We start from the raw sequence: 17,197 nt of genomic DNA, 5'->3' as shown, positions 1-17,197 counted from the left end.
AGAGAAGGAGCAATGAATTTTGCTAATATACTCAAACGTTTTATTGAAATGTAAGCGTGTTCGCAATGCATTGCTGTATATGAGATACTGCAATTTTGTGTATTATATATAGATGAGAGAAAAGACAAAAAAATGCTAATAATTTGCTGATATGTAAATATTTCAAGCTATTGGAGGTATTTAAAGAAAATAAAATATAAAACAAATGTTTTTTTCTTTTTAAACATATATTTTAAAAAACATCAAAACAACAACAAAAAAATGAAACTGCATCAAAATCAAATTGTAGGGGGCGTGGCCATCCTGGAATAGACCACTCCCATGGGAATAGGAATATTTCATCAAAGAATAAAAGAGATCTGTCAGAAAAGCTGCGATATTGATTTGTGATGACAATTTCCTACGAGTCCAAGTCCACCAAATCCATGTCACAGAATGACTCACAGTATATATTTTTTTCTTTAATTCTTCTGATTTAATCTATGCTTTATTGTCTATAATCTATAATCTAAGATTGGTGAAAGGTGTGGGAAAAATCATTTTAAAAAAAGACAATATAACTGCGCTGTTGACAGCAAAAAAAATTCACTTACATAATAAACAATGAAAAAAAAAATCAATAAATTGTGATATGATGCATATTACTTACTACTGCAATGGCAGTTAAAGGTTACACAACAACATCTATACACCTCTGAACAGAAAGTGAATACAATGATATTTTGACTAAAATAACTAAAATAATGATTATAGTGATATTATAATAGCAGCGATGCCTTTTATTAGCATAATTAACATATATATTCATATGTACATAAATATATAACATTTTTCAGTAGCTTAATCACAAAGTGTTAAACTCATAAAGTAAGTTTTGTAGTCAAGCATTTAAAAAAATTTTTTTACTTTGACTTTGTTGCATTTGATGAGCGCATGATGATGAAGGCGTATTTCTCAGGCTCTTTATCTTTATCTTTATGCTCAGCCATGCACACGGAGTCAAACTCTGTGCGGATGAACCAGCCTCTGCACTGGGCCGATTCGAAGCAACGGCAGTTGTCCTTCATGCCAGAGAGGTAGAAAACAAAAGGCCACGTGTCCGAATTGTCCGTAGTGATAAAATCCAGTCTTTCCTTTTCCAAGCACTGAAAATGTAAATATAACGTTAACACGATTAATGTGTTAAGTCTAACCAAATAACTCAATTATGATTGATGTGGACTGGATTTGTCTATTTATTAAGTTTCCCATTTATTATTCATCATTCAGAACTAATGAAGCCCCTTGGATGAGTTAAAAGCATTCTAGATCAAATCCTAAGTCCAGTCATGTATAAGTTTCATAAATTGTTTATTTTTGACTCTTCATACTGTACAGTTCAGCTGTATTACACAAAATACTAAAACAAATACACATATATATATATATATCACTTTGGATTATTTATCTACAGTTTGCTGAAAAAACCCTGAGAGTAAACACTTGTTTAAAATCTGTTCACACTTACCTCAAGACTCAGAACCGCCTTCTCCGAGATGAATGTGCATTTCAGAAACTGGTTTGTGTTACTGATGTTCAAAACAACAGGAATGCCTTTTCCCAGATCTTCCATCATGTTTGTTTGGTAGTAGTAGATAGTGATGTCTAAAAAAAAAGACAGGAAACATGTTCATCAGAAGCTTGAATGAAGCTTTTTTTTCATGAAAGATGAATCAGGAAACGGAAAACTGTGGTTAAGATTCCCATACTGACCTGAGGTAGGTTTAGGCATGCAAGCTCCTCTTCTTCTCGGTTTGATGTTTTCAGGGCTAATGGGTGTATTCTGTAAACTCTGGATCAGCACTTGGGATTCTTTGTCTTTTTTAAAAGCTCCTATGCCTAAGGGAAATACACAAACATTTACTGGCAGAGATCCAGAACACTAGCTGGGTAATGGCATTCTTATATAATGACATTGTGTAGCCCACACCCAGAGAGTGCGGCCATATTTGCTCTCTTGGACTCCCAGCTGTAGATGTCTGTGGTATCTAGCAGTCTAACACTGATTTCTGTTGCTTCACTTGCATTTACATTTATGCCATTTTCACTTTTACACACTTATTCAGAGCAACTTTCATTGATCTCATTTATACAGCTGATCAGTTGATGGCCTAAGGTTTTGCTTAAGGGCCCTGCAGTGGCAGGTTGGTGGTGCTGGGTTTTGACATTTCAGATCAGAGGGCCAATGTGTTAACCATGTGTTAAACTCCATGGTGGATTTATTTAAAACCTAAAATGGTTCTATCACTTGCTTTATAGATAGAACCCCAAAATTACTCACTGAAAAGAATCCAGTGGGGTTGTTTGAATCCCAAAAGAACTGATTTAGAATGATGTAAGGGCTCTGAACAACAACAATGATAATATTATTATTATTATTATTATTATTATTATTATTAATAATAATAATAATAATAATATTGACAAGACATGCAGTAATGTAAAACACAGTATAAATATATTTTATATATAACATTGTGTTATTAAAAAACTGTATACAGTATTAATAAAAGCAAAACTCCTCCTTTCAAATCTTTCAGTTAGAATTCTTTACTGAATTCTTAAGAACTACTTAAGAGTCATTCTTTTTTGGAAAAAGGTTCTAAGTTTGTGATCATATGAACAGCAGTTCATATTACTGAAGAAAATGAGGCAAGAAGAGAACATGATTTAAAGATGAATCTAATTTTTGACTGCTATTCAATCTTTTTTATCAACCTTTTTTTTATCAACCTTTTTTTTTCAAAAAATTAACAAAAAATTTAATATAATGATAAACCATAAAGGTATATCGCACTAAAATGACCCACTCACAGCACGATTTCATAGCTTCACTCACTGAGATATTTGTGACCATTGTGGCCACAGTGGATTTATTGACCTCACCTCTGAGCTCATGATGTGGTCCATCGAGGACACATTCTCCCAGAGTACAGATTATCTTGCAGTCTGAGACTTCTGACACAATCACGCTCCCACCTTTTTTAACCATTCCCAGTATGTTTAAGCTGATGTTCTCAGTTTTGGTGTCGCGCATCAGTGCATATTCGGTGATGCCGGTCTGGTGTATGAAATACAAACAAAACATATCTATTTAGGCTGATAAAAGGCAAATCTGCAATGTTTTATCTATTATTTTTGTCAGATCATATTTCCAGCTCCAAATCATTCAGAAGTGTTTTGACTTTGGTCGTTGTTCTGTTTTCTATTGTCATTTTCAGATTTCCTTAGACTTTCGCACATTTTTCAATTGTGTTTTGTCACCATTGTAGAGAGATTAAACTGTCATATTCTACTAGCAACACAATGCAAAAACAAACAAAAAACAGGAATTAAAACCAGATATAAGCAAAGGTATAATGTCTAAGCTAAAGTATTTCTGTTAAGCTGCTTTATCTGTGGTTTAAACAAAAAGCATTTAAAAAAGATGAATCAAAAACAGTAGGTGTTTTTCAGTAATGATTGTTAGGAGTATAGCTGCGGTTTTAGATAGTCATGGGGCTGTCCCGACCTTTTGGCAGTGACCCATTTAATTTCCCAAAAGCAATGTCATACAGCATTCAGACTTAATGCATGTGTTAGATCACAGAACACAGAGTACAGAAAAACCCCAAGAACTTTTACGTATAAAACAGATGCAGCTAAAGTACTTTTCCTCCGTCTAATAGTTTATCACTTGCACAACATCCCGCACAGATGGTTTTGGACAACCGAAAGGAAACTTTAGGGTGATCTTCCTTGATGAATCTAGAGATGATGAATGTTTCTCATTTGGAGGAATATGCACATTTAAAGTTGTAGTGCTGGAACATTTGCACTGAACAAAATAGTGAGATTCTGTAGAAAAAGTGACCTATTTGCATGGAGGATCGAAAAATTTTCATTTGACTCATCCTTGCTTTATTTACAGAAAGTAGAAGGATGAGTTGGGGTGTACAAATGTGAAGACATAGATTAGTGTATGAAAGAGAGAAAATGAAATTCAGGCGCTACTAGTTAACTGTGTCGACAGTGTTTCTTTCATACATGTTATAAGAAACACATCATTAAATAACTTAACACTACATACGTTTGTGTTAAATACAGAAGATCTATGCTACATAGCTGTACAAAGTGACCATCAGGTTTGTACAATGGAACTAACTCCGATTCTACTAGATTTCAATACATGCATTTTATTTTTCTTGCATAGAAATCATATAAGTTCATAAGAGGAAACGAGATCAGCTAGAGTCTGTGAAACTGCTGCACAGTCAGCAAGCCACTGTGTGTGTGTGTGTGTGTGTGTTTGAATAAAAACGTCTGCAGTCAAAGCCCGAGATTCTCCTCTATTTCAACATCAAGCTATTTTCTTTGCTAGAACTATCGTTAGTATATATATATATATATATATATATATATATATATATATATATATATATATATATATATATATATATAAACAATTTTAAAGCACGCGCTGCGATTTGAAAGGCACGTGAACAAGTCCAACAACTCAAGTCAAATCACGTTTTCCTTCAACCAACCGAATAACACATACATGCCTACGAAACATAGACATGATAACATGATATTTTATTTATTTTAAAAAGCAAACATTTCAGTAAAAAAAAAAAAAAGTATGACTGGACCGTACCTGTTCCATGTTTCTCTTTGTGCGTGGCAGCAGGGCACAGTGACAGTAATGACAGTCGCCACAGTAATGAAGAAGCATCGTATGGTTTGGATATTTTTCAAGGGTTGGACTATGAGGTCATAGTAAAGCAAAAAAAGAAGAAGAAGAAGAAAATGAAGTGCAATCAAAAGGGAAATATCATCCACGGAAAGAACGTGTACAGTTCTGCGACACCATTTTGGGACATCCCCTTCAACATGTACTCTCCCACTCCCCCATTCATTACTGATTCATTACTCTACCTATCCAACCCCTCTCCTCTTAATATTTTACATCATAATGATGTAAGCTATAAGCTTGATCGCCTTTTAGCTTGCATGAGTGATGATCAAATCATTTTCAGTGTTGTTTACGTTTATGACTTCAGTGTATTATGCGGTTCAGGCAGATTGCGGCTCACTCACACTTGCGGAACACTTGATGTTTCATCATTGTGTATTCTAGGGGTGTAAAGCAATGCAAAGCCATTGTCTACTGTATTTATTTACTTTATTTAGTGTTCCTAATATTCTTATTCACATTTAAAGCAGTAGCAGGTCTGGTCCTAAACCACAGCAAAACAACGCCCCGCCCACCCTCCCAAAGACACACACCCTACACACACACACACACACACCCTCCAAAATCAGGAAGCAATAGCCATCAAATAATATTTGATCAATTTTACTTCACTTGCAATTTTTTTTTTGCAGGAAGATTTCCTTCTGATGTTCATTTAAGCATGTTGAAAAACACAATATGCAATAATGTTAAAGTTTTATTTTAAAAAATTTATTTAATTTATTTTAGAGTTTTAAGCTTCACAGTGATTCTTATCTTTGCAGGAAAGTAAAAGGCATACCAGTTCTAAAGCAGTTTTATTTTTGATGTGAAGCTTTCTGAAAGCATCCAAAAAAATACAGCACTTAACAAAAGCCAAAAAAGGTTTGGACAAGGTCCAAGTACAATTTTTGGCGGAACCAAGAGATTTATTATACAATGAGTCACTAGCCTGCAAGGTTTGCATATGAGTCAACGCATGAGGTTGCTCAAGCACACAAATACACCATTAAATAAAAACATCTGTATCAGATTTCATTATTTCATTTCATTAGCATATATTTCAGCGTTATTTGAGATTATTTACATCAAAATGTTTTTATATGTGCCTCTCTGTTTTTATGGTATCAAAAGTAACTGAACAATAGACTGCTCAGTTAATTTACTTACAAGTAAGCAGATAAAAATTCTAGAGTTAATTTCAAGTCTGCCAATTCTATTCGAAACTTGTTGCTGTTAAATCTCTATATGAAGTCCAAAGAAATATTATTGCCAGTCTAGCAAGCTATCATTAGGCTGATAAAGACCATTAGAGAAATAGCAAAACCACCAGGTGTGGCCAAATCTACAACACTATTTGGTCATTTCTTCAAGAGAAAATAAGCACCGTCAGTCATCAGTCAAGAAAAGGCTTCAGGTGGAGAACAATAGAAACCCTTAAAAACAGGAAGAACACGTTAGTGTTAGATGTAACTTCATTAGATGTAACTTGTATTTAGCTGTTTACATCCTGGGGGCAGGAAGAATTTGTAGGTGTATATAATCTGTTGAGATTTAGCCAAGTGCATGAAGACACCTGTCCTGAACCCAAATGAGCTGCATTTCATTTGCTGAAGGCCAAATTTAAGGGAAAACGCCCAAAAGCAAGCAAGAACTATAAACAGTTACAGCAAAGGCCTGGCAGAGTATTACCAGTGGAAAAAGCTCATATATGGTGGTGTCTATGGGTTATAGACTTCAGGCAGTAATTGTCAGCAAAGGATATAAAATAACAACTACAATAATTTTAGCAATGTCCAAACGTTTATGTTCCTGATGGTATGGCCATTCTGAATTTTGAAAATCATTAAAATTGTCCATGTTTACTTTAAAGAGTTTATGATGCTGTTTTCATGTAGTAGTTAAGCTCATTTTGTTAACTCAAAATGCCAAAACACATGCTAGTAAGTGTTGTTGAAGGCACAACCTGTTTTGAGGTCATTGTTTTAATTATTTCCAACTTTTTCCCAGCTACTCAGCCTTTGTGGGCAGTAGCTATTGGCTAATGTCAAACTTCTCATACTCTTTTGTTGTTGTTGTTGTTTTCATTTTGTTGCCTTCTTAATGATTCAGTGACCCAGATACTTGGAGAGATAGTTTTGTTTTGAGTTCCCAGACTTTTTTTAAATTAGTACAGTCATGTCTATATTTAAAAAATGTAGTTTTAAAATATTAGTCCCTGAATATAAAACTAAATATAGTTCCATAAAAAAGATTTGCTCTGTCATCAGCATAACACTAGAAGCTAATACAATGTTTACGTTATAATTTTACCCAGATGTAGGATATATAAAGAAAAAAAATCAGCAAGCTAAAAGCAGAACCTTGTGAAACATTATGAAAGTTTCAGTTAGTATGCATAGAGAAGTCACTATGATCACCAAACTGATCATCAATAAAATATGACCTGAGCCAGAAGAGGGCTGTTTTCTTAACTCCAACAGCATTTGGTCTATCAAAGAGAATAATATGATCACTGGTGTCAAAGCAAGACAAGCAAAGAGACACAACCTTGATCAGAGGCCAGCAGCAGGTGAAGCATTTACTACTTTAACCAGTGCTGTTTCTGTTGTCTGGGCAGGATGTAGAATGATACCAAGCAGGGCCCGTTACCCAAACGGATAAACAGGATCCATAGGATCAGAACTAGCAGACCACCTCTATGACCTGTGTTCTCGGCATGGAGACTGCAGTTAAGCCAGCCGCTGTTTGTGAAAGCACCGTTAAACTAGCTGCACGTATATTGTAGGGGCACAGCTTTTATATAATTTTCGGTAATAGTGCTGAAAGCAGAAAGCTTCTACACCTCAGAACAATAAATTAATGTTGTTGCTCTTCTTCTTGCGCTCCCTGTTTGGGGTCACCATAGTGGATCATTTAGTCTGCATGCTTTGATTTTGCACAGGTTTTATGTAGGATGCCCTTTCTGACGAAACCCTCCCATTTAATCCTGGCTTGGGACCAGCTCTTCAGAGGCTTTGCTAGCAAACATGGGGCCCAGTTATTGATCACCAGGAGACACAGAACAGTAAATTTATACAAAATGAAATTTTTAATAAAAGTCTTCTTCAAACTCACCATATCTGGCAATATAATTGTGCCAGGGGGCACTTTATAATCCATTATAAAATGGATATTTCAAGATGTAAGTTGATAAAACGCAGAACAGTTCAAAATGACCTACTCTATGCACAAATAAAGGTTAATTTTTATCGTGATCATAGATTAGATCATGCTGAACTTATCTGAGATGGATTTATTAACTGAGAGGGAGAGGGAGATGGGGCTGAGGGAAGAGCTCTCTGGCTGTCCGAGAGGGTATCCGAGCTGCCCTCTGGCTCTCTGACACAGGCTCCACACTGTCCAAAAATTTGTGTTTTGCCATTCCCTAACATCCATTTATCCATCCGCAAGTGATGCGGCTTCAAACAGCTTCACAGCTACTTCTGCCCACAGCAACTGATCCACTTTAGATTCGTAGAGGAGGCCATGAGAAGTCTGATGAGCCCTGTCTCATCCCTCTAGCCCTTTGGGGGACCAAAATATGGACCAGGAAATTTGGGCCGAATGCGGCTGGCCATAGACTCTCGGAGATCCTCAGAATTTGCTGTCTCGCCCTTGCTCCGTTCTTCCAGCTCTGTAGCTCCTGTCACGTTTCTGGAGGACTGTGGCTCAAGACCTGCCAGTCAGAATTGCGCCACATTTCACAGGCATGTCTCCAGGGAAGGCCTGCGTCGAATGCCACCAGCCCCGACCTGATGGGGCCACAGGGCCCCAAGATAGGAGCCCTGGAACCAAGCCGCATCTATGGCTGCGTAATGTCTACCCACGGTGTTTGATCCACTCCAGATTTTGCACTTCGGGGCACTGAGATACTCACCTACGGACCCCTGGGGCCTACGCAGAAACGCTCGTTATCTGGTGCACCGGCAGTACATGGGCACCTGCACTTAAGCCTGTCCCTACTGCCACTACAGTTAAAGACCCAACAGGGCACCAAAAATCAACCTTGGCCCCTGGGATAACTGGCTGTTCTATCAGCCCCTGGGATAAACTCACATTCATTTTTCATTGGACCCCTGGTATAACCAAGTGTTATTTTTCTAGCGACCCCTGGGATCACCGCCCATTGGTTTTCTGTGGACCCCTGGTATGACTCTATCATTTTAACGCTCGGCTCCTGGTATAACTGGTCTTTGCTCCCCTTTTATTTTCAGCAGGCTGCTGGTAACTTGCCCAGGGAAGTGGGACTCGAATCAGGTGAGTCATTGTCATGAGTCATTTAACACTGGGTTTGACGCAATCGGTGCGCAATCAGAGAGGGTGTGGCGCTCGGCCAGTTGCACCCTGGCCCGTTCACGAATGACTCTGCTCTCCAAACAAAGATCTACGGTATTGTTACATTTAGGCAGGATTCTGACTTAGACGGTACCTCCTGCTACAATTATATTGCCAGATATGGTGAGTTTGAAGAGGAATTATTTAAAAAAATTAAAAAAAGATATGGTGAGTTTGAAGAGGAATTATTTAAAAAAATTTACTGTGAATTTTTTTCACGGTCCGATCTTTTCAGACAGGCCCGGGCCTGTCTGAAAAGATATCCATGTGTATTACAGTTTCAGTGCTCTGATCAGGCAATTGCAATTCATACACGGTTAATTATAAGATACATACATTATATATTTATATTTTATTATATGAAGTTGGCTGTGTATTATAGCTTGTTGCATTGTACATAATACAATTACAGTGACATCACATATTCATATGAGGAGCATCTAAAGAAATAGCAAACTAATTTCCCAGGATAATACCTGTATATTCACAGTCTACTAGTATAATCCTATCTGACTTTAGTTATTCCTTATAGTGTACATTCCTTGAATTTTACTTCATTTTATTCCACATATAATAATCTATATTAAAGAAAATAATCTTAATTTCTGGATTATCAGGTACACTGAATTCAATTAGCTACAATGTGAAGCAGATCTTCATTTTCTTTGTACATATAGCACTAGCAACATCAACACTAGCAACACTTTTATTCAAACGTTTGTGTTTATAGGCTTTAAAATAGGCCATACAGAAATCTTGGCAAGGCCTAAGTAGGTTCAAGAGACAATATGTCATTACAGAATTATATAAATGATAGTAACAAACAATACACTGAGAACTTATAAACTTAAGAGAGAGCTTAAAGTTATAAGCACTTTAAAAGGATACTGTCCTCATACAGTTTTCAGCATGGCTCTACAGATGAACTAGTAGGGCCTATTTATTGGGGTTGAAGCCTTCATGGAAGTGGACAATTTGATAAGTACTCTCAAATTTTTTCTCTATTCCAGAACCTGCATACACTGAGTTAGACCCTGTATGGATGTACCAACCACTGCAGGCAGCTGACTCAAAGTGACGCAAGTTGTCCTTCGTACATGAGAGCAAAAAGACAAAAGGCCATGTGGTTTTGTCATTCTTACAGATAGTCTTCAGCTTGTCATCCTCCACATTCTGCAACATAACATTCAACACAATAGGTGAGTTCGGTTGGCATGCAGCTAATGATATTTGTAAATGGTTAGGGGAAGGAAACTGTCAGGAACAGCTGGACAGTTCCCTGCCAGCGCCCTCTCTGGGCCTTGAACCTTGGAAGCCTGCTTCTTTGTGTGTCTTGTTACGCCCTTCCTATTGTTCCTATCCTGATTGTGTCACCTGTATCCCATTAGCCCTAATGTCTACCCCTATAAATAGGGATCCTTGTGTTTGTGTCCTTGTCCATGATTGTTATCTGTACCGTGGTTTCTGTTGGGCTTTTGTTTGCTAGGTTCCATGTCCAAGCTAAGGTTTTGTTTTTGTTTTGTTTAGTTATCCACGCCATGTCTTGTGTTACGTTTGTTTCCCTATGTCGCGTCTTAAATGTAATAAAAGCAGTGCTTCGCTGAATCCTGCGCATGGGTCTCATTACACCGTGTGCTGGCGTGCGCGCACACACCACGGGCGTCTGGGGTCGAGCCCCGCATAGGGTGGGGGTCCCAGACGTTACAGAAACCAGAGTACCAAGAGTACCTCTGAACCCCCAAACACAGAAGTGTGAGGCAAACATGCTAACCAATGGCTTAAGCCTTACCTCGAGAGTGAGAACTGCTTTGCCATTCTTGTCTGCGCACTTCAGGAACTGATTCGAGCCACTAAAGTTTAACACGACAGGCTGACCATTCAGACCTTCTATGTTAGTCTTGTAGTATGATATTATCATCCTGTCTAAAACAGCAACATGCAAAATATAAAGTGTGTTATTTAAACAGAAAAAGCATAGTAACAAAGGACAATCTCTCTCTCTCTCTCTCTCTCTCTCTCTCTCTATATATATATATATACACTACTCAAAAATGTCAATGTCTCAATAATTTGTCATGTGCCCTTGACCATCAATTACAGCTTGACAATGACATCTCATGCTGTTCACGAGTTGACTTATTGTCTGCTGAGGTATGGCATTCCACTCTTCTTGAAGGGTGGCCCTCAGGTCATTGAGGTTCTGGGGTGCAGGGTTATGAGCCTCTACACAGTGACTCAGCTGATCCCATAGGTTTTCTATGGGATTCAGGTCTGGAGAAAGTGCAGGCCACTCCATTTGAGGTACCCCAGCCTCCAGCAGCAGTTTCCTAATGATGCGACCTCGATGAGCTGGAGCATTGTCGTCCATGAAGATGAAATTAGGCCTGTGTTGTTCATGCAGGGGCACAATGACTGGATTAATGATGTTATTCAGGTAGTATTGGCTTGTCACTGTACCATTCACAAGATGTAGGGCAGTTCTGTATTGAGTAGACACACCTGCCCAGACTGTAACACCACCACAACAGCGGCTGATGCATGGTGCTCTCCTTGATGTCTCCAACATCATTGATGGCCATCATTTCTGCTCAACGTGAATCGACTTTCCTCAGAGAACAGCACTGAGGCCCACTGGTTCCTCATCCAGCGTAAATGCTTGCTGGCCCGACGCCTGTGCCTGGTGGTGTGGTCAGGTACCCTTGCAGGTCGTCTAGCATGCAGACCACGCTGATGTAAATGGTTTTGAATGGTCTGACGTGACACTTGAGTGCCTCTCACCTCCCTTAAATTTGTCTGGAGTTGAGTGGCATTCATCATCCGGGTCCGCAGGGCACTGTTAACAATGAAGCGGTCATCAACGTGGGATGTAGCCAAAGGACGTCCACTTCTATGCCTTTCTGTGACTCTTCCAGTCTCTCTGTGTCTCTGTCGCAACCTGCTGATGACACTCTGTGACACTCTAAGCTCAGTGGCCACTTCCCTCTGAGAACATCCTGTTTGAAGCAGCACAATGGCGAGGTACTGATGATCAATTGTTAGGTGTGGTCTTGGTCTCATGATGTCAAAATGTGAACAGCATGATGAAGGACTGTTTAAATAACAATTCTAATTGAACCAGAAAATTTATTGGTCAATTCATGGATCAAACACCAGTTGTGAATTTTGCCGTTAAGCACCTTGTTAGAGAACAGCAAGTTATGCAAAAAGTACTGAAACACTGAACAGTTGAACATGTGCATTCAAAAGTGTAGAGAAGGTCAAATTAAGTTCACCTGTAAAGGTTATAGTGCATTTTGCATATAGTGCAAAGCCAAATATCCTTAACTTTTTATGAGTAGTGTATATATATATATACATTATCTTCATGGAAGAACTAAATCTAAATCAAAAGAAAATGAAACAGATCATTTTGTGGCACTATGAAGACAGAACATTAGACAAGATGAATATACTGTATGATATTGATTACTCACTGATTTAAATAAAAAGATGCCTGCTGTAGAGAATAAGCTAGCTAATTCTTTAAGTGAGAGTTTGTATAATTGTATTACATTTTTCTTGTGGTCAGCTGTGGCTTTTATAATTATTGGTGTCATAGTGACATAGCACTTACACAAAGATTTTTTTTGTCTTGTCGCATGCACTGCATTTAAGTTGTACAATTAACATACAGACAACATAGTACATCTGGCCATATGCCTTAAATTTTGAATATGATTCACTACTAACCAGGTTTGGAATTATTGGAATTATTTAGGCAAGTCTTTCTTCTTGGGAAAGAATCAGGAGAGATGATTGTCTGGCCTAAACTCTGGATCTGAACCTGACGTTTTTCAGCTGGAAGGGAAAAAAAATCTCATGTTATCCATCAACACATTTCACTCCACACATATTCACTTGCACTGAAAATTAAAAAAATTTAAGCAGATTTTTGTGAAACAACATGAGTACTGTAGAAAGCACAGATATTTTCCTACAATAAAAAGTATTATTGTATGGTTACAGTTCAGATTGTAGCAAATATTAAAGTATTGTATTTTTCTCGATCAACTATATACAAATGTATTGTTTTCAACCTGCTCAGAACCTCAGAAGACCTAAATGAAATGTTTGTACATATTGTTTGTACATATTTCATACAGTCACAAGTTTGTTTGATATATACTGTATGAGATCTACAGTATCCGACTAAGACACAGTGATTAGCATATTTTTGTGTGGCCATTTAGGGAATTTCTGTTTGCTCTTTCCTCATCGTCTAGTAGCGGCTTTGTCATATGATCATAACCCTAGTGGGAAGCTTATAAAAGGATCACATTAGTACCATTTCCCATTATTGTTTTTTTTTCTGGAGAAGATGAGAAAGTGATGTAGGAAGTTAAATAAACAAATATAGTTCCCCATGTGATGTTTCAGAAGTTCACAGAAAGTTGTAATGAATTAATCAAATTCTTGATCAGTTGAAGCTATCATTTTTTGTGAATTTCCATGAAGGATTTATAATCTAGTCTTGGATGCAGGATGACAGTGGATGCAAGATGACAGTGGATGCAGGATGACAGATGGACAGTGATGCGTGCCCAAATTGCATTGGTGACCACAGCATACTGTATAAGTGAATCTTGCTGACTATAAGGCTAGTGCTGTCTATTCATTATCCTTTCTCTAACACTGTATGGATGCAGAAGTTGAAGTTGCTGAATGCCCTAAAAGGAAAGGAAAAGTGCTTTGCTGTCTGGCCGCAGTAGAAAGCCTGAAAGAGGAAGATTGAGTCCCTTTGTAATGCTGGAACACAGATTAAGCTGAGTAGGACAAATGCCATATAAGCACAGACTTTTAAGTGTTGAGATCCATGTGGCAGGGTGATTTTAAAGCTGCATTAGGGAAACTGAGTGAACGAATAACCCAATAGAAATACTGGTGCTACAGGAGAGCTGATGGAAATCTAGCGATTCAAGAAGCAGTGCATCAGAATATAAAAACACTGTAAATATTGTTTAATAGGTGAATGCTACTTTTCTTCTATTAAATGCTATTCATCATGTACTATAGCTATCTCCTGGTCGGAACTAAAAGGACATTAGGTCAGCCGGATTTTATAATTTGAACATTATATGCTGTGGTGAGTTTTAGTAAAATCGAGAGAATTCACTAGAATAGAGAACAATATCGCATCTGAGTGGTTCTCATTCTCCAATTCTGTGATTATCCTCACAGAACTTAGAGAAGTAACCTTGTGATCATAACCCAGTATATGATTATGCTATGTCACATTCATACTATTTCCCATTTTCGTTTTGAGGAAGTTGATAAAAAAGTCTTTGGTCACATGGGTTGATGATAATGTCCAGATTGGGTATGACATTTATAGAATACCTACACAAGGTGACATGAGAATCTCCATTAATTCTGAGGGGAAATCACCCTGGCAGTTCCTGGAGAGCACACAAACATTTCAAACAAAATACTAAACCTTACTGAAACTAACTTTATCATGTTACTGATGGTACTTTATGATGAGGTTGTTAAGTATTAGATAAACCTCCTTCCAACCGGGCTGCCAGAGAGAACCATCACATGAGTTCTGAAACCCCGTCTGGTTTACTTCCTTGCTTCATGTGCATAAAAATGCTCACACTGCTCAGGCTGCTTTGCACCATGCTAACACTGGGGCATAGTATTGTATTCATTTGCATTTCATTTGTTTACTTGTTATAATTCATTGCTTTCTGTGTACTGACCTTTTGTTTGTGTTTTTGACTCAATTGTTTATTTGCCTAGCGTTTCAAATTTGTTTGCCTCACAGACTGTTTTCTTTGGTTTACGAACTTTGGTTGACTGCTACCTTGACTATGTTATTGGATTGTGTTTCGGATTTACTGTTTGCACCAATAAAGGTCCACATATGGATCCCACACCGCCTGTTCCCAAACCATCATTACAGTTAACACAGTAACACATAACAAACAAAAAATGTATGTGATTCTTAGCTTTAGGCCTCACCATATGCGATCCCACACTGTTTGGTGTAAGTGCACCAAGTCATGCTATAGCTCTCGCTTTTACACCACACTTTATCCACAGAATATTCTCCTTCTGTAGGACTGCCTTCTGTACTAATTTCAGACTCTTTTGGTTTCTGCGGATATTCTTCTTTTTCTTCTAGATTCATGTCTTTAACCATGGCCAAGGGTAAGTGTAAGAAGATGTTCTCCTTTTTGCTGGCAGACTCCAGACACTCATCATTTTTCTCATCCATACTCAATTGCTTCATAATCTGCAAACATGAAAAAAGAAATGTACTGATTTAGCCTGATATCAAGTTCAATTACAGATAAAGGTCAGATTGTCTAGCCCATCTATCACTGAGATCTTGTTCTACTCCAATATATAAATGAGTCATAAAGGTTAATTGTGAAAAAAAAAAAAGATTTCTGAAAGAAAGGTTATTTGGATTGTAAACAGAAGCGGTTCACATTATGACTGCTTTTTTCATTCTTAGTCAGTTTTAAATTGTCAAACATTCTGCAGTAAAATTTCTGGTGCTTTCAGAAGATTTCTAATTGGGAATCAGAATGAGTAAAGCTCTTCAAAACTGCCCAAATGTCAGATCATGTCACACTTACTCCCTCAGAGATCCCAATTTACCTTCATCCTCCAGAAAAAGCATGCTCTCATTTCCAAATTTAAAATTTTATGTATAGCAAAGAATAGGAGCTTTGTCTATATAGTGTATTTGAGAAACATGGCCTGCCATCTACCAAAGGATGCAAAGTTGTGTACCTTAAAGTAATTCTGTATATTTGTATATCATTTCAATATAACTCTTTTTTTTTACCAGAGGTCAAAAAGTGGAATTTGCACCTGTTTTTGCGCGTCCATGTTCAACATTGGTGGAATATCCACAGAGGACATTAATGGCTGATATGACTGTGGACACTCACACTATTTTTGCTTTTTTCACAGCCTACTAGGGACAATATATTCATAGAAAAGTCACACATCTCAATTCTATAAATTCTATAAATGTGAAGGAGTCTTCTACAAGCAGTAAAATTCTGTAAAAGGTTATTGTGAGAGAGGGGAAACAAATGTCTCACAGTGAAAGCCAACAGAGCCCTGACTCATTTTATTTCACACTCGGGTGATTAAATGATTCATTTGTTTACACTGATTTAACATGTCTGATAAGTCGACAGGGTCGTACAGGTAAAGAGCTAAAAGTAATTTTGTGTATTTGCAGATCATTTTCATTTGCGTAGATAAACAGGGGAAGGATTACATTCAAACCATCTGTTTTAGAGAGCCAAAGGGTAAATGGATCTGAATGCAAACAACATTAAAGATTCTAATCTTAGCATCCAGACACATTTTAGCATACAACAAATTTGTGTTTCAGCTTGGTCTACTGTCAGGTGCTTTTCTATCATCCTACAGAATTACAGTACTTTTCCTAATTTCAAAAACGAAAATCGAACAATTAATAGCATGCTTGCTGATCACATTCAATTAAGTGACGCAGATAAAGAATAAATTGATTCATGGCAATATTTCCTTAAACCATTTGATTAACCTTGACAGACGGACAGACAGACAGACAGACAGAAATATAGATAGATAGACAGACAGCACTCTACCTGCTCCATGTTGTTCTTCAGGGCGACTGTAACAGCTCTGGCAACAGTGCAGCGTGTTCTAGTTTTATAGTGTGATATCATGTGATAAGATTTGATTCCACAAGACTCATGGTGCTTGTAGTAAAAAGGAAGTCCTTCAAGAAGGCCAAAAGTAAACTGTCTAGTTAAAGGAAAATTCAGGGTCAATTATGTAAGCATGTAACAGTCAACCACAGATTACAATTCAGTATTTAATTCAGTAAAGAGTTGCTGTATTCTTCTGTGCTCTCAGTACAACCCATTACAATGTTTTTATACAGTGCTTAAATGATTTTGTGGTTCAATAAGCATCGCATTTTCACCAAAACTTTTAACAGAAACTAGAAACGTGTGATACTACATTCACAACATCACACACATCTCAATGAGGAATGTAAAGGGAAACAAGGGA

General features: G+C 37.5%; 2 protein-coding genes across 2 annotated transcripts; both read right to left on the bottom strand.

The window, feature by feature from the left end:
* Nucleotides 1–18: 18 nt before the first annotated feature.
* On the bottom strand, nt 19–4,930 carry LOC131347913 (uncharacterized). Its single transcript, XM_058382398.1, has 5 exons — nt 4,676–4,930; nt 2,926–3,100; nt 1,753–1,878; nt 1,508–1,644; nt 19–1,145 (listed from the first exon to the last, which is right to left on the bottom strand). Exons 1-5 carry the CDS (start codon nt 4,751–4,753, stop codon nt 903–905), a joined length of 759 nt encoding a protein of 252 aa, XP_058238381.1. The 5' UTR covers nt 4,754–4,930; the 3' UTR covers nt 19–902.
* A 2,280-nt stretch (nt 4,931–7,210) lies between these two features.
* LOC131347798 (uncharacterized) lies at nt 7,211–16,873 on the bottom strand. The gene is made up of 5 exons (XM_058382181.1): nt 16,768–16,873; nt 15,134–15,407; nt 12,860–12,967; nt 10,920–11,053; nt 7,211–10,303 (listed from the first exon to the last, which is right to left on the bottom strand). The coding sequence occupies exons 1-5, from the start codon at nt 16,846–16,848 to the stop codon at nt 10,067–10,069; spliced, it is 834 nt and encodes a 277-aa protein (XP_058238164.1). The 5' UTR covers nt 16,849–16,873; the 3' UTR covers nt 7,211–10,066.
* Nucleotides 16,874–17,197: the final 324 nt, after the last annotated feature.

Source organism: Hemibagrus wyckioides, linkage group LG27, assembly GCF_019097595.1.
Source record: "Hemibagrus wyckioides isolate EC202008001 linkage group LG27, SWU_Hwy_1.0, whole genome shotgun sequence".
Classification (NCBI taxonomy): domain Eukaryota; kingdom Metazoa; phylum Chordata; class Actinopteri; order Siluriformes; family Bagridae; genus Hemibagrus; species Hemibagrus wyckioides.
The sequence above is the reverse complement of the archived record's forward strand: the minus strand, read 5'-3'. Positions and strand labels throughout refer to the sequence as shown.